Source organism: Bacillus rossius, chromosome 14 (genome assembly GCF_032445375.1).
Source record: "Bacillus rossius redtenbacheri isolate Brsri chromosome 14, Brsri_v3, whole genome shotgun sequence".
In the NCBI taxonomy this organism is placed as follows: domain Eukaryota; kingdom Metazoa; phylum Arthropoda; class Insecta; order Phasmatodea; family Bacillidae; genus Bacillus; species Bacillus rossius.
The window spans coordinates 20,795,388-20,817,669 of NC_086341.1; the positions used below are offsets into that span (position 1 = coordinate 20,795,388).

At 36.9% G+C, this 22,282-nt stretch overlaps 1 protein-coding gene across 1 annotated transcript in view; it reads right to left on the minus strand.

Annotated features, from left to right (window-relative positions):
- Nucleotides 1-22,282, minus strand: part of LOC134538708 (IDLSRF-like peptide) — a 298,553-nt gene that overhangs the window by 87,280 nt on the left and 188,991 nt on the right. Inside the window, exon 2 of the mRNA XM_063380147.1 lies at nt 2,069-2,200. Within this exon, the coding sequence (XP_063236217.1) occupies nt 2,069-2,200 (132 nt within the window). The remainder of the gene's footprint in view (nt 1-2,068; nt 2,201-22,282) is intronic.

Genomic DNA, 22,282 nt, shown 5'->3' on the forward strand with positions numbered 1-22,282 from the left:
TTTAAATTATTATTTTTTTCACAAATTTTCCAGAATAGAAACATGTGGTATTTATTTTTTATTTAGCTATCAAATGCACAAAATTTGGGGGAATATAATGGGATGGATATGAAGAAAAAATAAACATAGTTAACTTCAGACTTGCTAGTATTAAATACTATGAATTTACTACATTTTGTCCAATTTGTTTTTTTAGATCCTTTTTCCTCGGTTCACAAATCTTTCAAATACTATGGAATTTTAGATTTCAAAGACATGACAAGGGATATTTAATAAAGTCCTTTTCCACAGCACAATTTTAATACTTAAATTACTAAAAATATTAATTCCTTAAATATAATTTCTTCGAATCCTTTTTCCTCGTTTATCGAATAATTTGAATATTGATTATTTTATGGTATTTAAGAAAATGATTAGCCAGTTCGTAGTTAAAATATGCGATGTATGCCTCGAGGAAGACATTTTAATATTTAAAAATTTAAATTAATTTCATGACGTAAAAAATCTGCTGAAACCAACATGACTTATTTCCATTCCTATCTCACCTCCTTTCCTTAAGGCTGGTCGCAACAGAATCAGACAAGACGCGACACTACAAGATGCCGTGTAACAGCCTTAACACCATACTTCAGTTACGTTTTTCCCCCCTTCAAATATTCTTGAAATCAAATTGCTATCGTGACACTCCTTCCTGTACCCAACACTAATCGAATTGCATCCAGCTCCACAACGAGAAAAAAAGTCGATTAAAATACGATGAAAAACGGTAAGCTATTAACACACTACCATACAGAGAATAAGGGTATTTCGCAAGATTACTTATAAAAACTTTTTTTTTTGTGTAGCCAATATGCAAAAAAAAGGGGGTTGTCTGTAAAGTCGGTTTACGGACGATAACTTTTCGTGATAACGTCATAACAAAACATTGATGAAAAATTGCATACTTTTTAATATTAAAATATTATTTACAATTTTCGCAAATTTAATTAAAATAATTTGTTTAAATATAATCACGAACAATTATTTAAAAAGCCCGCCTTAACCTGTTTGATATTATAGAAGATTTTCTCGCACGGTGGTTAGCAGGTTTTTGCACGCTCGGCTCAGGCGGAACGTGACAATTTTTCGTGCGTGAAGCCGGCGTTCATCGATTTATAAGACGTTATCACGTCAAAAAAAATTTTTTTTCCCTACTCGCGCATGCGCAGATAACTTATGAAAGCTTTTTTTTTGACGTGACAACGTCTAATAAATCGATGAACGCCGGCTGCACGCACGAAAAAGTATCCAGTTACGCACATTGTCCCGTTACGCTCATTGTACGCTTGCGCCGCATCTATCTCTCTTCCACTCGATTGGAACAACCATCGATTTGACTTTTTCGAGGCACATTAAACTTGAAACACTCCCATTCGTTTCCTACTTTTCCTATCATCGTCCTATCCTTAACAGAATAACACAGATTGGAAGAAGTTAAATAGCAAATATGTATAAAAGTTATAGTTAAAATAATCTGTTCGTTAAAGTAATAAACATATTTGAATGAGTGCAAATAAAAGTAAATTTATCAATTAAATTGTATATTTCATTTCACTCCTTCTTTGTATCCATCCAAAATAGTGATAATTCAATAAAAATTATTCAATTTTATTCATAAAAGTATGCAATAATTTCATCAATGTTTTGTTATGACGTCAAGTTAAACTATCGTCCGTAAACCGACTTTACAGACAACCAATTTTTTTTTTTTAGGTAGGTAGCCAAGAAGCAATGACATGAAAATAACATAGCGCCGAAGAGTCTCGAGAGGTGTGTAAAATGAGGTTCGGTGTTGAGTCTGCACGCGATCTCTGACCGCGAGAGTTTTGTCGGCGTCGCGTCTACGTCTGATTCTGCCCGTGTGTGCGCGCCCAGCCAGGAGAGAGAGAGAGAGAGAGAGAGAGAGAGAGAGAGAGAGAGAGAGAGAGAGAGAGAGAGAGAGAGAGAGAGAGAGAGAGAGAGAGAGGGATGAGTTCGGGGGCCGAGCGAGGCACCTCCCGGGGGTACCCACGGTACCCGGGTCACCCACCGGCCGTGCAGAGGCGAGAGTCCTCGTCGTAGCCGTCCGGGCAGTCGGGCGCGCCGTCGCACAGGTACTGGATGGAGATGCAGATGCCGTCGCCGGGACACTTGAACGGCTCGTAGGGGTGGCACGCGTCCCCTGCGGGCGAACACAGCAAAACAAAACAAGTCACGTTCACGCGCAAAACAACCGTGACAAAACACAAAATAACGTTCTCTGTAACACTGGGTTAAGGGCTCCGCCTACCCGGGCCAGTGGCGTGGCCAGGATTTGTGTATGGGGGGTGTTAAGAAGCATCCCCCCCCCCCCCCGTATTAAAGCGGGTGGTCCGGGGGTCCTCCCCCGGTAAAATTTCGATTTTAAGGTGTAAAATAGTGCTATTTTAGCAGTTTTCGGTTCTTAAATTTAAATATTGTAATTGTATAAATTTTATTAATTTTAATATGAAATTTGTTTGAGTGATGAATAAGAAATTAATTAAAGATATTTGGTGCTAAAGGGGGGGGGGGATTAACCACTAACCTCCCCCCCCCCCTGGCTACGCCCATGAACAAAGCACAAAATAACGTTCGTTGTAACACTGGCTTAACTGACAGTTTTTTTTACAAACCGTTCCCTGAATAGCTATATATTTACAATTCCTTACATTAATAACCACAACAGAACAAAATAAAGTTAAAATATTTAATATTCGATTATATTTTTCATGGTTAAGAAAAAAATGCTTGAATGAAACCTCAATTTGAAAAAAAAATTGTCATGCGCCAATTCTCGTAAGAAAAACAAATTCCGTATGTGCAAAATATTTCTTGTATTATTACAAACTATTTCTTGGAAACTGGTTTCCTAAGGAATTTTATTTTTCCTTTTGGTTTGTAGCGAATATTGATTTAAAACGTTTTCATGAACATAGCGCCATTGCTGATTTTTTTTCACTGCACGTCATAGAGAAAACACAAGAATGGACAAGAAAGAGGAATGCACGAATACACAGAAAACAAGCTAAAATCAGCTAGACTGTCTTTGGCCGCGCCAGGAGAGGGAATGAAAAAATTTAATCCACTTTTTTTTTCATAGTCCACTATCAGTCTTTTCTGTAGCTGATGATGGTAACATAAATCAGATCCCGAAAAGCCGCAACTGTATGTCTTAGTAAGCATACTATGTTCAGCTGTACTGTTGTATTGTCCAGAATGTCTATTATCTTCATCGTTGGGTCTTCTGTCATTGTGATGTCAAAGGGTTGTTGTATTTATTTTCTATTCTTGTTCCAACTGCCTCATCGTTGTCAACCCACTTTCCGTCTGTTGTGATATATTTTTTTTCTCGAATAATTCTTTCCACGAAATTCTCTGTGCTGTCTATTTGTTTAACATTTGACATCGACCGATTTTGACTTGCTTTCTGTGTGTTTGTGTGTTTATTATTGTGGTTTCTCAATGGCGTACAGTGAAATCTAGCAATGGCGTATTTCCATGAATTTTTTTTAACTCAAACACTCGTTAGCCATCGCACACAAACAGCATCTGGGGTCGTCAGTATCCACAAACACATAACCTTTTTCGAAGTGAAACTTCTTTACAGACCATATGATGAGTCGAGATCAAACCGCAACGAAGAACGAAGAGTGAAACTTTCTGGAGTGGGGCGCTCGATGGTGCAGAGTGTGAGAGTAACACTACTGTAGGACACCAAGTTTTTTCGTCACCGTGTCTGTTACAATTTGCAAACCTCAAATGCGAAAACTCTATTGCGTACATAATTAAGGCGAATCTTTGTACAATTTTAGCCACCAAATTACTTGCCAAAAATACAGATGGCAGTAGTAGCGTCCAAATTCATGTTTTAATCATTGCACACTCACATACTTGCACAATAACACACTTCCGCACTCGGATACTGGCACACATACTCATACACTCACATACTGTTTCACTCACCTGTACGCTTGTATACTTGCACAGTTGCACACGTTATTCAAACATCTGTGTACCCTACAAATTGTGTATCCCTCTACCTGTGAAGTTTCAATTATAACGCACGTGGCATCCAAACCTATTATTTTTTATAAATTTTGCGCGAATAATTTTCAGACTGACACGTATAAGGAAAGTTTGTTAAATAACTCCTGCCAAGAAGGATAGAAACGAGGAAAGCTCTTGAAAATAAATACTCACGCTTTTTCAATATTATTTAAATTTTTTCTGACTACAAGGGTACGCAAAACGAGAATGCAAATTAAATTTTAATTATTCTCTCAGAAGACACAATATCGACTCCTTTTTAAATTGTTCTAAATCTTCCTAATATGTTTTTTTTTTGGAACTGCAACTTTTAATAACTGTATGAGTAAAAAAATGGTTTTGTACTTATCTTAGGAAAGTAAATAAATAATTTTGTAGTTTTCATTGAAGTATTTACTAGCGTAGTAGCAAAGAACTCGTTCAGTACAAAAGTCTAGCTCATTTTTCGCGAAACGAGCTCCAGCATGTTCTGTGCTTCGTGGTTGGCTGGTTCTGCTGTCAGCGCACCAATCACAGCCATCCAGTGCGGAAGCAAATGCGTCCTGGCAGTCCTAGCCAAACACAAAGAATCGCTAGCGCAGGCATACTTTATTGCGGTCTAATGAGCAATGAGAATTTTTTTTTACGAAAAATAAATGCCCCCACTCATGCCCATGCCCATTCTTATCGAAGAATGTCACAAACCTTTCCACGAGAATCCTGTATGCATTGAATAGAAGAACAAACAAAAAAAATTTTGACTGCACACATTGTGAAAATTTTTTTGTCTCGATCCTACAGAATTATTCGAGAGTTACAAAAGGTTCCAGAATACATGTTCGAGGTTCAATTTTAAGCTTGAAGTCTCGTGACCACCTGTCTGAGTATTTATGGCCATCGTGGTTGGCCATGACTTCATGAAAGACGGATTATACATATATCGTCTGAACGCTTGTTACAAATAAAATTTGAGGAATTCTAGCCCATATCATTTCGTGCGACCGTCTGGTCTCGTTAAATTGATACCCACATACAAGCTCGAAATTGGACCTTAAACTTTGTATCCCCGCCCACGAGACGCAGCGCTATTCCAACTCCTTCAAAGTTTCTGCAGCGCGCGACTGGAACACGCTCTCTGCAGAGTTGAGAGGTTCAGAAACTATCTCCAAGTTCAAACCTGAGGTTGCCAAAATACGTCGTTCAATGTCACCAATGATCCCACAACCACAGCTCCTTATGTGTAAGTGTGATGTTTGTATAAGCATGTTTTAAGGTCTTTTTAATATATACCGTCATTAATTTTTATGATGGTTTACGTAAGTTAGTAGTGCAAAAGGTCTGAATTTTGGTTAATAAGCTAATTTACGTTAATCTAGTATTATAAGTTTATGAAGTACGAATTTTTATATAGTTGTGTAGTACTACGATTAAGTGTAAGAGAGGGCTTAACGCCTTAACTTCACCATTAAGTCAAAAGCAAATAATAAATTAATATAGAATTTCTTAGAATGTTTCAATGTGAACTGCCGATACATAATTTTTCACGAATGCTATACATGGGTATACAAAGTAGACTTGCGCGAGTTTGTAGGCAGAGTTGAAAGGGATATTCGATTTACGAGTTTAAATAATTATTTTGCACATAATGTCATTGCTAGTTTGCACTGTGCGTCACATAGAAAATACAAATAAAGGGCAAACAAATGAATACACGAACACACAGGAGAAAATAAATAATAGTTTCAAAAACTAAAAACACGCTTTATATAGAAAACCAAACTAAAAAATAGAAAATTAATTTTAATAAATTTGAATTAATAATAGTGTAAATTTTTTTTTATAAATATAAATAATAAAAGTGTAAATAAGAAAATAATGTATTTTATTTAAAAAAAGCGTGGGGTGCATGGTGTAAATAGTTATAAATATTTTATTGACAGATATGAGTAGAAGGTTTATCATTTCAATAATATCTTAAAAAGCACCCCACGCTTTTTTTTTTAAATAAAATATATTATTTTCTTATTTACACTATTATTAATTTATATTTATAAAAAAATTTCACACTATTCTTAATTCAAATTTATTAAAATTTATTTTTTTATTTTGACGTAACAACGTCTAATAAATCGATGAACGCCGGCTGCACGCACGAAAAAATGTCCCACTACGGATGTCCCATTACGGATGTGTCCTATTTGCTCATTGTACGCATGCGTGGCATCTCTCTTCATGCTCATTGTAGGGCCTACGCATGCGTGGCATCTCTCTTCCACTCGATTGGAACGACCATCGATTTGACTTTTCAATCATATTTTCGTCGTTTGAATTATTAATATTATGTAATTTAACGATCGTCCACCGATTTTCAGCACAATCGGTGCAGTTATTTAAAAGTAATGTTGAATATTCAAATATGTTTTGAACCAACAATGGTGTTTTACAGTTAGATACACATAATAATTCAAATTACAACCGGGATCTTTTGCACAATGTTTTAAAAAATATTGTAACACATTATAAATAAGTTTGGTGTATATGGGATGCGTATTTGTTATAAAATCGAGTTATAAAAACGAAATAATATTATTCCCCTACCGTGAACAAAATTTTTATAAATGTATATATAACATCTGAAATTATTAATTATCAAATATGGCCTCGTGGCTGAGCGATCAGCGGCGCTATCTTCTAATTGTAAGGTTGTCGGTTTGAATCCCGGCAGGTGTGAAATTTTTTTTGTACTTGAAAAAATAAATACGGTGCACGTAACATTTCAAAAGTAATAAATGCATTTGAATAATGAATGCAAATAAAAGTAAATTTATTAATTAAATTGTACATTTCATTTCACTCCTTTGTATCAATACAAAATAGTGATAATTCAATAAAAATGATTCAATTTTTATTCATAAAAGTATGCAGAGGTAGATTTTATCATACAAAAGATAGAAAAATTTAAAAAAATATTCTTTCTCAAAGAATATAATATTTTTAATGCCTAAATGGTTTGGTTGCAAAAACCTATTACGGCTCAGTCTCAGGCCGAATATGATATTTACTTTTCTTCTGGATCAATCATTTCATCAATGTTTTGTTATGACGTTGTCACGTTAAACTATCGTCCGTAAACCAACTTTCCAGACAACCAATTTTTTTTTATTTTGGTTTTCTATACATGCGTGGTTTTAGTTTTTGAAACTATTATTTATTTTCTACTTTTTAGTTCGGTTTATTTATAAAAGTGTTTCGTTTCCTCAATTTCTTCCAGGTAAAAATCCTTAAACTGTAAGTTTTGCTCTCTATCCAAATATGGTTTTTGATATATCATCTGTCAAACTTATCCATATTTTCCGTGTTTGATGTATTTTATTTAATGATTCACTGACCTTGGCATAGTTTGGAGTATTTGTAACTGCTTCGTGTAGATTTGCAGGTTGGTGTTCGAGTGGAATTTCAAAAATATGCCCATCAGGTGTAGCTATTGAGGTTATGCATATGGTATTTGATTTCCCATCTGCTGTTGGTTTCACAGCAAAATCAAACCTTAATGTCCCCATGTTTCGTGAAATATTTGCATAAAATGTTGTTTTATAATAATGTTTCACTCTTGGTTAATTGGTAAAAATGAAACAAAGACGTAATTGTTTCTCTATTTAACGAAAGAAACAACATTTAAAGCCCTTATATCAGTTTTTTTTCCTTCATATTTTTACAAATATAGATAACTAGCTGACCCGGCGAACTTCGTACCGCCTTAGCGTAGCAATGATGCACTACTTTATTTATAGCTGACCTATCTTAGGTATGAGTACCTATTCAATTTGAACTGGAATCTATAATATCCTCCATATAAAAATGAATCCATAATTCCCTGGTATCACTATAACTGAAAAGGACCTTACTAATTTAATTAAATAAAAAACAAAATATATATTGTCAAAATAGTGTTTATTCCATAGGATTCAATAATTCCACTAATGTTTTTACAAATTGCTATTGAACAACTTGGCATTTTTAAGTAAACAATGAGCTCAATACCACGCGCGCTCTATAAATCAACTAATAGTCTCTGTACCCCTCACTGCTTCTCTCTACTCTAATGCTTTTTGATAAACTATATTTTTAGTTTTATGTTCTGGCGCGTAAATAAATAATGTTGATGGTTTTCCGACACGGGAACAGGCGACATATAATTGGCCATGTGAAAAACATGGATTTTCTAGGTTGATGCCACATACACTTAGCGACTGCCCTTGCGATTTATTTATTGACATTGCAAATGCAAGCCGCACTGGAAACTGTAAACGCTTAAAGCTGAATGTCATAAGGTTACTTTAAAAATATTTATATTGTACAAAGTGTTGGGTTAGTTTGGAAATAATTTTATATATGGTGGTTCAGTATTCTTAAATTTTCTAATTTTCCGTTAAATTTTTTCTTTCATAAGAACCTTCTCGTGACAATAACAAACACAACAAAAAAATAATTAGTGAAATCGGTTCAGTCATTTACGCGTGATGGCGTGACCAAGGGAAATAGGAATTCATTATTCTTAAATTTTCTAATTTTCCGCACAATTTTCTTAATTTTTTCTTTCATAAGAACCTTCTCCTGACCATAGCAAACACAACAAAAAAAAATTAGTGAAATCGGTCCAGCCGTTCACGCGTGATGCCGTGACCAAGGAAAACGGGTTTCATTTTTATATATATAGAAGATAGATAGATATTCTTTTCAAGAAAGTAAATTGTTCACAATAATCATAACCCACTCTCAATTTTCATTTAATTAAATGTCACAATATTTAGTAGGCTTTGTTTATATCGCGCCAAAGACAAACTGAAATAAAAGAGTTCGCATATGAGCGAAATGGTTTTCTGTACATATGTCTTTGTTTCATTTTACCAATTATTTAAATTGACAGAAATCTTATTTTGCAAATTGATTAATGGAATAATCTTATCAAATTAGTGTATTGTTATCGGTCCTCGATAAATCTACAAAGTTTCAATGAAATCTGGCCGTTTAAAGTGGGTCAAAATCGCACCCAAAGGAGTCGGTTACAAACATACATACATACAAACAAACATACAAACAAACATACAGGTGAAGCTAATATAAAGCGTGTAAAAAAAGCTTAAGTCAGCCGATGTCAAATTTTAGAAACAAGGACAGCACATAAGATTTATTGTTGGTTTTGTTTGTCTGTATTTACTGTTTCTGTTACAACAGTCCCATTCCTCGTGCACACAACCCGCTGTGTTCGTCTGTGCTGTGATATGGCTCTGAGTAATTTATTCCACAGAATTCTCTGTGCTGTCTATATATATTCAACATTTGACATGTGCTGATTTTTTGTTCCGTTCCTCGGGTTTTATCTGAGACGTTGCAGTGCAAACTAGCAATGACTAGGGGCATGCAGATTTCGCGAAAAAATTTCGAGACTAGATGAAAGTTAAAACACTGTAGCATCGTCTGTGTTTCGTGATTGGGCGAGTTTCTCCCAGGTACATATCGATGGTAATACAACCAATCACAGAGATTCAGTGTGGAAGCAAAATCGTCCTGAGTGGCTCGTGCAAACAATGCAACGACTTCTCTCGCAGGCGGCTGCTAATCACAAGGAAGACACCTGCTGGTGCGGGTATACCTTGTTGCAGTCTAGTAGGCGTTCAAATTTTTGCACGAAAAATGCCTGCCCCTAGCAATGACGTTTCGTCCACAGATAATTGTTTTAAATCAATCTTCTCCGTTGCAAGAATCGTCCAAAGAACACGGTTTTGCCGACATCTCGTCGTGCGTAACGGGCTCAGGCCAGCGTATCCCCTGCAGCAGAGCGGCAGGCGACGGGAAATGGAACTTCGACAATGACGTGGACGGTTGACGGGAAGGCAGCAATTTCCCGTCAGACCGTCAGCCGTAACGGGAAAACGTAGTCGAGGGTTGGGCACAGCCCAGGCGCGGGAGGGGAAAATAAATACTAGTCGCTTCTTCGCCGCCTCTACTAATAGGACTGAACACAGTCGGCGAATACAATCTGTTTGCGTTGATACTAGAGCCGGATTTCACAACTGCAAATATACTCATAGGAGCATGAGAAATTTCAGCAATTGAAATTTCGCGATGATTCTAACACCTGTGGGTAAAATACGTTGGCGAAAGCTGACCCAAAGCCCGTAAACACTATTTTTTCATTTAAAAGATTTGTGCAATGGGAGTGCATGACTTGATGTAAGTTTTTGGACATACGCCATTGCTAAGAACTTTTTCTGTTGAAGAAAAACTAATAAATAAAATAAATAAATAAAAATACTAAAAAAAAAAAACAAAAAACACACAAAACTAAGCAAACAATTGCTGTTGTCAACAAGGATATGAACACCACAAATATTCCGAAACAGGAATATGGTCAGCAAACAAAGAAAAATGTACTTAGAGAACGAAAAAATCCCCACAAATGATGACAACACATTTTGGGTTTCAATATTTTTGTGTTGTCATCATTTGTGGGGATTTTTTCGTTCTCTTAGTACATTTTACTTTGTTTTTCTTTGTTTGCTGACTTTATTCCTGTTTCGGAATATTTGTGGTGTTCATATCCTTGTTGACAACAGCAATTGTTTGCTTAGTTTTGTGTGTTTTTTGTCTTTTTTTTGAGTATTTTTATTTATTTATTTTATTTATTAGTTTTTCTTCAACAGAAAAAGTTCTTAGCAATGGCGTATGTCCAAAAACTTACATCAAGTCACTATTTTTTCAAATGCTAAATCATATTATGTCATAACAAGTTATGGGGAATAGTTAGCTAATCTCGTTCAAGGTACCAAAAATCATTTTTAAAAAGTTTTATGTACATTCATCGCGAGTCATTTATATAGATAACAATGATGATTTATTTTAAATGAGAAACCAATATTGACGGTTCCTAACCCCCATTAAAATGCTACCATGCTCTGTTCTGATTGGCTGTGGCCTCCGTAAAAGAAATAACATGTTTTCATTTCCCTCCTCTAATCAGACCTTCCATGCACACGACCGAACAGTTTTTTCTTTCTTTTCGAATCAGTAGGTTTGAAATAATAGCAGCCAAACTTGTGCACATGAATATAGACATCGGTCGTTTGGGGTTGCACATACCCCCTTGATCTGAACACCCGGGGAAGGGGGTAGCGGAGGTTGAATTAAGAAATATTGTTTTCATGCTTGGGTTTCTGCTTATAGAATTAGAAATACAATCTATTTTGAGTATGATTCATAGGACCCCTTAAAAGTAATTGGATACACGCTGATCACGTTTACAGTTATGGCCACAGCAACGTTTACAGGCTTTATAGAATGTTTTTTTTTTCACTGTGGAGTTTGAATAGTTGCACATTTAGGCTAACTATAAAGGAAGAGGGGGGGGGGTGAAAGAAATTATTTGCTCCTGGGCCATTGGTTTTCCTCGTTTGTCCCGCACAAGGACCAAGATCTATGGTAATATTATATTGTCAATTGTGAAACCGTCTTTGCTCTTTCGGTATAAAACTTTGTAAATAAAGGTATCTTGCTCATGATATAAATAAAAAAACAATAATATGAACATTTAATCTCTGCAGTGACGTAACTCCCAAGATTAGTTATCGACACGTTGGTAATTACAGGTGCGTTATAAATACTATTTATTTCAATTGCCAACAAAAAAATGACCCAGAGATGTGTCACATATAACCTAGGCAAGGAGAAAATAAATGGGTCCTGATTTTGCAAATACACTTGTGATACGAAACTCGGACACAAAATGTAACGTATAATTCTATAAAATAATGCCGCCCGTGATAAATAAACGGAAATTTTGTTTTCAACAACATTTCTTGACGCTGATCACACGTAGTTTCCGCATCCGCCGCTAGAATTCGCTGCCGGAGAAGCTACATTGGCTATTGAATCATTTTATTAGCAGATATAAATTTTAAACTTTATAGAAAAAAACTCTGTCAAAAGCGAAAAATACTTGAAAAATATTAAACCCCAGCTTTGGACAGGATTTTCGACAAAGTATTTTATTAAAATACAGAATATCTTTTCAAAATTCATTAAATACATAATACTTCAAAGTTTTCTTTTGTATTTTTGAACTTAGGTTCGCGCCATCTGCCACTGATGGCACAACTGTGGATACGAATTTCCGTTCCATGCGACTTCCGTTGCATTCACGAAATTACTCATACCAAATGTCATACACCTAGAGCTAAGATGTTGCACATCAAAAAAGGCAAATTTTATTGAATAAAACTACTGACGTTCATTTCAGTACCAAACTCCACTTATTGAATTTGGTTTAAAGGTCTTTAGCGATAAAATCATACCATCCCTTATTAGGATTTTCACAACAAAAGTTGATTACTAGTCTGACTCAAAAGGTGTGTTTAGTCACTATCCTAACATTGTTCATTTGAATAAAGTTTTTTTACCTCTCACCGTTTTCTCAGCAGAAATTTCATGACGAACTGGCCTGATTTTTTTCGTGCCGGTGTGGGGGGGATATTGCGCAAATGCTTTGAACTTGTGACCTAAATCTCACTGAAGTCGTGATTCCGAAATATATTAATACATTGTCCTGTAAGAAATCCACTTAATCAATAACAGGAAATAGGGTCAACACAAATCGCTTTTTGAACACGACTGTTCAATAATTCCTTAGGAAACTTGCAAACTGACAGTACGAATCTAGTCATGCCTTTTGTCATATATTTGATTGTCGTCTATTAAATTAGCTAGAACAAGACAGATTTGGAAGTAACGAAGTAAAACTCTATGACAAATATTTAAGAAAAAATGTTATTATGAAAAATAAACTATTTTTTTTTTATTTATACAGAAACAATTTAACGTTGCGCACAATAGGCATTGTTCCAAACTCCGTCAAAGAAAGCGAAACATCTGTTCACATGTTCTCTTTTTGAACCTTCTCACAAGTTCAATATAATTGGGAACATTTCTGGAATAACCAACAGTCTGTACCTGAGAAAATTCTACAAGTATTTTTTAAAAATAAAATTTTGTAAAACAATATTGTGGAAAGAAAAGAGTGTTAACTATGAATTATGAAACGAAATAAATAGTCTGCAGTATGATACATTGAAAACGAGCCCTTATATCCATACTGTCACATATATAGATGTAAAATAGTCTTAGCATAAAAGCTGAAGATCTAGGCCCATCAGATATCGAGAAACTCATAGTTATATTTTTGTCGAGTGAGACACATACCAAATTTCAGGTGATTGGGTCTTTCAGTACTCACCAGAGATGTGTAAAATCTAACCCTGGTAACGAGCAAATTCACGTGTTCTCATGTTGCAATTACAGTACACTTATACGAAACTCGGTCACGAAATTTAACATAGAGTTCTTTAAAACAATGCCAAGTATACGATAATTATGTTTTCAACCACATTTCTTGACGCTAATCACACAATGTTTCAGCACCCGCCGCTATAATTCTCTGCTGAAACAGCTATGTCGACTATTGATTCGTTTGTTCAGCAGACCGAAGTGTTAAACTATTAAATGAAACGACTCCGATAAAAGCGTAAAAGACTAGTAAAATCTCCCAAACCAGGCTTTGAATTTGATTAAAATAGTGTCCATCTTGAAAGATGGCGGACGCGACAATAGTTGATGATCTGGTAATAAAAACTACTGCATTATAGAGGTTAAAATATAAGCTAACGTGGAAGCAGCGATCTCTATCAGCCGACGCGTGTGTTACGCGTCACCAGCGCTCCTAGTGGCTAGTATTGAAAACAAAAGATGACGGCAGCAACCTCTAGTAGAAGTTGCTATCATTCCTTCTTATTAAGAAAATTACACAGTCCGGATATGTTTACCTTCGGCTTTTGCGAACTTGGGTACATTATGGTTACACGTTTCTGTTCCGCGCGACTTCCGTTCCGGTTTCTGAACTACCGGCTCCAGAATGCCTCATACGTAACACGTCAGTGGCGACGACGACGAGGAAACGAGAGGCAGTTCAAAATGGCGGGTGTTGACCGAGCTTCACGGACGCCACGGAAGCGCGTAGCCGTTGGGGCGGACAGCTGCTGGACTCGTGTTCCGGCCGGGGAAGCCCGCGGCGAGATGAACGCACGGACCATAGCGGGTCATCGCTGACCCAGAACATGACCAGGGAGGAAAGGAAGGCTAGTTCAAGCGCACAATGGCCACGCATAGCTTCCCCTCACCCGGGACTCCGGGCCCGGGACGGGCATTACCAATTCATCCCCTCGGTAAGGGGGTTGGGAAGGGCTCGGCAGTTATTAATTACTCGGGGACAAACTCACGTCCTTCAAACCCCGGGGATTAATATTCTCTCTCTCCCTCTCTCACTCACACACTACATATCTCTCTCTCCCTTTATCACTCCCAACACTTCGATCCACCTCCTCCCCCCTTTCTCTCTCTTCTGTCATCTAAGTTCTGACGTCACGACTAACAATTTACATTGCAGAATAATCTCGTCGGGGCCTTCGAAGCGTGTCACGCTTGCAAACAGTCTCTCTCTCTCTCTATCTCACACACACACACACACACACACTCACCTTATTGGGTTGAGTGAGTGGGGGGGGAGGTTTGGAAACTGAAGGGGGGCAGGGTGTGTCCCTTCACTGGTATTCCCGTCGCTGTTGTTCGAAAGTAACAATGCCGTGACGCTAATGAATCGCGTTTCGCGCCTCGGGCTCCTGGAACTCTGCGTATGCTCTGTCGGACTAAAAACTCGCACCTGACGCCCCCGACAATGCCCATTGTAATAACGAGTTTATCAACCTAGTGGGTTTGTCACGTAAAGGGAGGAGAACAGCCGTCACAATAAAAAAAAAGACTTCTAAAAAAAACCGTCATCAGTATCGACGCTCTGATATTAATTAATGTTCAAGAGCACAGTTTCTGTGCCTCAGAACCGCAAGATATCCCAACTCAAAATTCGGGAAACTTAAGAGAATTAAAATGAACAGTTTTTTTCTATAAAAATTTTTTTCCATCTAACTCCATATTCGTGCGATCGGCGAGAAGGAAAAGGAGTGACTTTTCCAACAGACACAGGCAAATAATGTAAGTGGCCTCGACATTTGTCTGACTTATCAAAAGTTTCGGACCCGGTTTTCATAACTTCGCTCAATGTTTGGGAGAACAAGAATTAACGAGTTAGTTTGAATGCCAAGGTTCGAAAGAAAACGAACATTTAATGAATAATGACAGAAGTTGAACTCCAGCTCCGAGTTCGAGATTGATTGAACGTACAATTTTATTATATTTTGATGTTTTCCTGAAGAACATTGCAGAGTAAAGTACTGCACCAAATGAACGGGAGGTTCGAAATTCAGCGTGTTACTTCGTTGGCTGTTTCCGAATACCTTCTTAAGTGACCTCTCAGCCTTAAGGATACTTGACAAGTGCATGCTAAGGATGTCGGCCATTTTACTGACCATCTGAAACGTTGCAAAAATCCTTACAGGATCACAAATAATGAACTTCGTGAAACTACGAATAGCTCGCAAAATTTCAAGCATGTACCTCACTTGTGGCGATTACTTTTAGTATCAATGCGACTATAATCGATAGTTTAACCTACCGACTGCTATCCACGTGTCTTTACAGTTTATTAATTGTTGTAATATGATCAACGTAAACTATTACAAAATTTAAAAAAAAAATTAAAAATTGACCAGGAATAGGCTGAGAAGTATCTGTAAACACACACAAAAAATAATAATTACTGTAAAATGTATTTATTTTTATTTAGACATTGACACCCTGCCTGAACGAGTAGCAACAAAGAAATACATTTTTTTCCCCAGTAATCATTTGTTTGTGATTACAGATTCTTCGCAGTCTATTTCCGGGAAAATGTTTCAATTTGTACGCGTTCAAGATGATCTAATCACAATAATAAATAAACGAGAAAAAAAAGTGAACAGCATTTAGATGGTTTAACTTTACCGACTATCTCCGTGGTCCTAAAGGCCAAAAAAACATAAATAAATATTGCAAAAAATTCACATACGCATGCATTTTTTTAGGAATCATTTGTTTGTGATTACAGATTCTTCGCAGTCTATTTCCGGGAAGTGTTTCAATTTGTTCGCGTTCAAGTTTGTTGATCACAATAATAAATAAACAAGAAACAAAAATGTGGACAGCATTCAGCTGGTTAAACTATACCGAATATCGTCGTGGACCTAAAGGCCAAAAGAAAAAAAAGAAGGCGAACAAATAATATAAAAAGTTCACATAAGCATGCCTTACTAAGTAAACCCTCAGCTCTGTGCTTTAGCAATTCAACGGCCTTCCTTTGTATCTTTAAGACCACCCGGGAAATTTCATTTGTGTCTCTATGAGATCCCCGTGTATTGTTTATACAAGTCACAAACGCCGAGATGGGAGGGAGACTTCGGTTGCCCGCGCAGTTTTGTGTGGATCGGGGGGCAGCTACCCTTCCCCCCCCCCCCGCCCAAAAGGAAAACCGCTACCGTGGGCGATCGCGCTGACTTTCGCTGTGCGAAATTTGAAATTCAAATTCGGAGTCGGTGTTTAGTTGCGCGAAGATTCCGCTCGGGAGCTCCGGCGTCGCGCGAACTTCCGCAGCGAGGATTGCGAGGACACAATTCTGGACCTCCGGGGCATAAGGAACTATGTCCTCTTTTGGGCGAAATTCACTATTAGCCATAAACTTTGACCACCGTTTCAAGTTTGTTGTAACAAGAAAAAAAAGTATATTTTGCATATTTTGGTGTAGAAATCTGTTTACTGCCATGATATCGACAGTCTAATGAATGGAATTTGGTATCGAGTATGAGAATCAAGATTGGAGACTTTTCATAGACTCATAAAAAAATGTTTAAAATATGTGTATTATTACGTAATGGACATATTTTATGCTTCATTGCTTGTTGCACATTCAGTCCACACGAAGGAAACTTATGAAAATTTTGATATGATTTTACAGAAAATTAAATTTACAGTTCATGATTGGATGCCGTGTGGAGATTTAAAAGTTGTCTCCATCCTCCTTGGTCAACAAAAAGGAATTACAAAGTTTCTATGTTTTATATGTGAGTGGGACAGCAGAGCAAGAAGGGATCAACATTGGTCCAAAAAAAATGGCCCGTAAGATAAATTTTGATACCTGGCATGAAAAAAATTTGATATAAAACTTTAGTAGACCCCCAAAAAGATTCTTTTGTCAACAAACCACATAAAACTGGGCTTAATGAAACAATTTGTTAAAGCTTTGCCTAAAGATGGTGACATTTTCAAGTATTTGTGTAGTATATTTCCTCATTTATCAGAAGTTAAACTGAAAGAAGATATTTTTGTTGGACCTGATTTTCGTAAACTAATGTTCCATTACAACTTCGAAGTAACGACGAATAAAAAGGAAAAGGAGCCTTGCATATCATTTAAAGAAGTCGTGACTAAGTTTTTGGGCAATGTGAAAGCACCTAATTATAAATTTATTGTTGCTAATATGATAAAAAAAGTTCAAAACTCTTGGTTGTCTGATGAGTCTTTAAGTCCACTTCTTGCATAATCATCTTGATTTTTTCCCTGAAAACTTAGATGATGTGAGTGAAGAGCAAGGGGAACGGTTTCATCAGGACATAAAAGAGACAAAGAAACGATATCACGGACGCTGGAATACCAAGATGATGGGTGAATACTGTTGGTCACTTCATAGAGAACAAAAAAATGCATCACATCGAAGAAAAAGCTTTGCAAGAAATTTTACCGAGAAAAGGGAGAGAAAATAGAAAAAAATAAGCACCTAATATTCGCATTTAGTTATTTAATATTATTGTAAGTGGTAATTGTAACTTATTAAAAAAACTGATTTTTCCATTTTTAATTGTTAATTTTCCGTATTTTTTAAATGAATAATTGATGTGTTATTGGAAATGAACCGTTGGTGAGAATAAAACGGATACAAAATATGGTTTCAGCACCCAGATAATATATTAAGTTTAGGTAAATTGGTTTAAAAAGTTTTTACAATTTTTTTCCGTTGGCCTGTGTTATTTTTGCATAAATGCAATACTTTTTTGAGATAATACTGAGTATTTATTACGAAAATGTGTGGATATTTCATATTTTGTTTCATGTTTCATTAAGCATAATTTTTTTCAAACCTTGGAAAAGATAATAGAATATTTAACAATTCGTATTTATTTTGTTTTACTGAGCTTATTAATACACGCAGTTAATACTGGAAACTATTCAGGGAACGGTTTACAAATAACATTAACTATTCCAGATACTGAGACAACACAAATCATTAATGCCCGGGTAAGAATTTGAACCCATAATTAATGCGAACACTATTTTGTAGTGATACAGTTGTTTTAATATATGTTTCCACACTTACAAATGTCTGCAATTTTACATGAATATTTCTGTTCCATTTGCAAAAAAAAAAAAAAATACAGTGTGACGAACGCAGTTAAAATTTTAAATCAACACAACAAATAACTGGCGAGAATAACTATATAAATGTCATTGGAATTCCTCTGGTACTTTTACCTGCTGGTTGTTTTCCATTCTGGTAGTTTTTCCTTCAGGCCTTAGAAAAAACCAAGGAAATGCACATTTTCTATGACCTACTTCATCCTCCCCCTCCTTCCACACAATAATACTTTCTTGTATACAATACATACAATTTAAAGCTGCTATTCATTAAGCGTATTCTATTCGAGAGAGTGACATCAACTGAATAATGATGCCGTAGACCGATTATGAATTGCGTGTGATGCCATCATTGTCATACGATTTATTTAAATTAAGTGTCAGATACGAGCAATATTTATTCACCGATAGTTTAAAAAGAGACATACCTTTTTTGTAAATGAAAATGTAAATTTTGTATTTTGAAACACTGCATTTTACAGCCACCAAAACGTCAGCCTACGTCAATGCACCTGCAGCAAACTACGCGAATTGCGGGTGGGTGCAACCTAGTGCATGTCATCGAGTTAACAGACAGCCTGGTGTGGACTTGAAAGGGGCAATACGGTTGATACTGAAGCTCTGTACGACCACAGGTTGCATCCCAGCAACACGTGACAGAGGAGAAAAAAAGTTCCTGAAATAACGAGCAGTGAAACGTTTCGAGGGTGCGGGAAACCTCCCATTATGTTTACGACGCACTGAAGCCAGTTTACGATACCCGCCTCGTTATACTCCGGGAGCATTATCGGCACGAAGCTACGGAATCGACACTCGCGGGTTTGAGTTTTATTGCCTTCGTGCAAACTGCGGAACACGGGGTGTCTGGTGAGTGCGAGTGATAGTATCCAAACACTTAGGAACCGTGATAGAAGAAGATTTGAAGCGCAGGTGGCACTAGAAGGGAAACCATCTTCAAATTATAATTGATGAAAGGGAGGGGGAGGATTTTTATTTGTATGAAATACCTTCCAGTTAAATGGGGAGTCTGAAATTTTGGATGACTATTAGTCCCTCAAAGGCTGTTTAATGTGTTAGATGTCATTATCAAAACTATGTTTATACATGATTTTTAAGAGTACTACAATAACCCACAGTTTCATCAACACAAAAATAAACCGTTAAATAATACATAGTTTGCAAAAAAATTAAACCGTCTTGAAAGGTGAGGTGTGAATTAGAGTATATTATTATTTGTTATTTATTGTTATTTTAGATGTTTAAGTATTCATTATCAAAAACAACAAGCTATCAATCGAACCTTGTATTCCCCAATCGTAAACATTATGATTGAAATAAGATATTAAAAAACTGTAAATATCGTTGGTTTAATATATATAATCTTAATCCGTTACTGATGCTACCCAAATGTGTTTTTTTTTTGGAGTAGAGCGTAACGTTGCCGAAAGTTCTGCAGCTTTTTGATTGACGAGCGTTTGAATTTTCTTACGATTCCAGCCGGTACTGTTTTTCATCTCGGAAATGGGAGGGGGGCCCCCCTCATAAACATGCGTCGGAGATATCTGGCACGCCCACACAATGCAGTACCTATCTTTAGAAATTATAGGCCGGTTTTTTTTCTTCTCTCTCTCTTTATCTCTCTCTGTTGAACTCCCGGAACGCAATTTTGTTGAGTGCCTTCGCGTGCGGCGGACGTGACGGACCTACCCCCCCCCCCCCAACCCACTAGCCCTGCGCCTCGAGGTCAGAGGTCGACCCGCCTGTCCGAGGGGGTCGCCGTCACTCCACGGACTCCGCGCGAAGGCCTCTCCTCGTCCAGATGGCTGACCGCGCCGAGTTGGAGTGTCGCCCGAAAACATTGGTCGAAGCAAGGGCGTAACAAACTCAATAACGTTTCTGACGTGACAAACGTCTAATAAATCGATGACCCCCAGGCTGCACGCCTGAAAAAGTGTCCCGTTACGCTGTGTCCCGTTTCGCTCATTGTACGCTTGCGCCGCATCTATCTCTCTTCCACTCGATTGGAACAACCATCGATCTGACTTTTTTCGAGGCACATTAAACTTGAAACACTCCCATTCGTTTCCTACTTTTCCTATCATCGTCCTATCCTTAACAGAATAACACAGATTGGAAGAAGTTAAATAGCATGCATGTATAAAAGTTATAGTTAAAATAATCTCTTCGTTAAAGTAATAAACATATTTGAATTAATGAGTGCAAATAAAAGTAAATTTATCAATTAAATTGTAGATTTCATTTCACTCCTTCTTTGTATCCATACAAAATAGTGATAATTAAATAAAAATGATTCAATTTTATTCATAAAAGCATGCAATCATTTCATCAATGTTTTGTTATGACGTCACGTTAAACTATCGTCGGTAAACCGACTTTACAGACAACCAATTTTTTTTATGTACCGGACCTAACATAACCTAACCTTCCTTTTACCTATATATAAAAAAAGGGGGTTGTCTGTAAAGTCGGTTTACGGACGATAATTTTACGTGATAACGTCATAAGAAGACATTGATGAAAAATTGCATACAGACCAAATTAACTTTTCTCTTCACTTTATAAACAGTTGACAAAACAGTTCACGTGTAGGTTCTGGGGAAGCCTTCATTTCACATACGAGAGAGCCACACCCGAAGTTCATGCTCGTTTTTTTGATTTTTGATTTCACAGTATCTTTAATGTAGCTATCATAACCAAATCAACCGTCCACAATGTTTTAAAGTATTAATAATGCAGTTAACCTAACCTAATTGACCATTAGTTATCATGAGTTACAATGAACAAAAAAAACCCCGAAGATGCATGATCGGGCGTTTGGCTCTCTCGTCTGTGAAAAAAGGCTTCCCTAGGTTGTGTGCCGCCGCTGTCTCTCTTCTACTCGGACGCATCGGCCGATGGAGTGGAAGAGAGATAGATGCTTCACAAGCCGATCGTGCCTCTCGTCGCTTGTTCCGCGCTCTCGCTTGGCTCAGGCGGAACGTGACAATGAGTCATGATTTTTTCGTGCGTGCAGCTGGCGTTCATCGATTTATAAGACGTTATCACGTCAAAAAAAAATTGTGCGAATCCTTATGTACATACGCATATTTCGAAATAAATATTATATACATAATACAGGTAATTTTTGGACTGCAATCTTTATTTTGAAAATATATTATAGTGCAGCTTTCGTAATATTATAGAAAGATTATCCATGCGCAAGGCTAATTACTAGGGACCGGAAAAATTCGCGGGTTCAATGACCTGCAGGATGAACTCCATAGTTCTACGTACACTCGGTCAAATGCCACCAACTCATTGGCTGCTGTCTTGTGAGACGTCCCAACGTAGCAGCCTGTGATTCGATAAAGCTATGGTCGGGCGTTTCTCATTGGCCCAGAGTCATCCTGGTGAGTTTTGAGCCAATGGCAGAGGCAGCACTGAGGTATAACTATTTGTATTTTAGCCTATCGCGGAATGAATTCGCGAATTTTTCCGGTCTCTACTAATTACTCACATCCTTAAGTAAAAATATGTCATAAAATGTGAGCAATATTCCCACGGAGTTAAGGAACTGCCAGCAGATGGCTTGCTGTGACGTACAGTAGTTGATGTCACTTCTTAACCTTCGCCATCGTCATATTGTTCCACCTAAAACATTTCGGAAACGGTGCTTGATGACGTAAGATGATGATTAGTAAATACGGATTACAATCTCCAAAATTGAAAACAGTGCAAATATTAACACTACAAACATTACGCTTCTAACCAA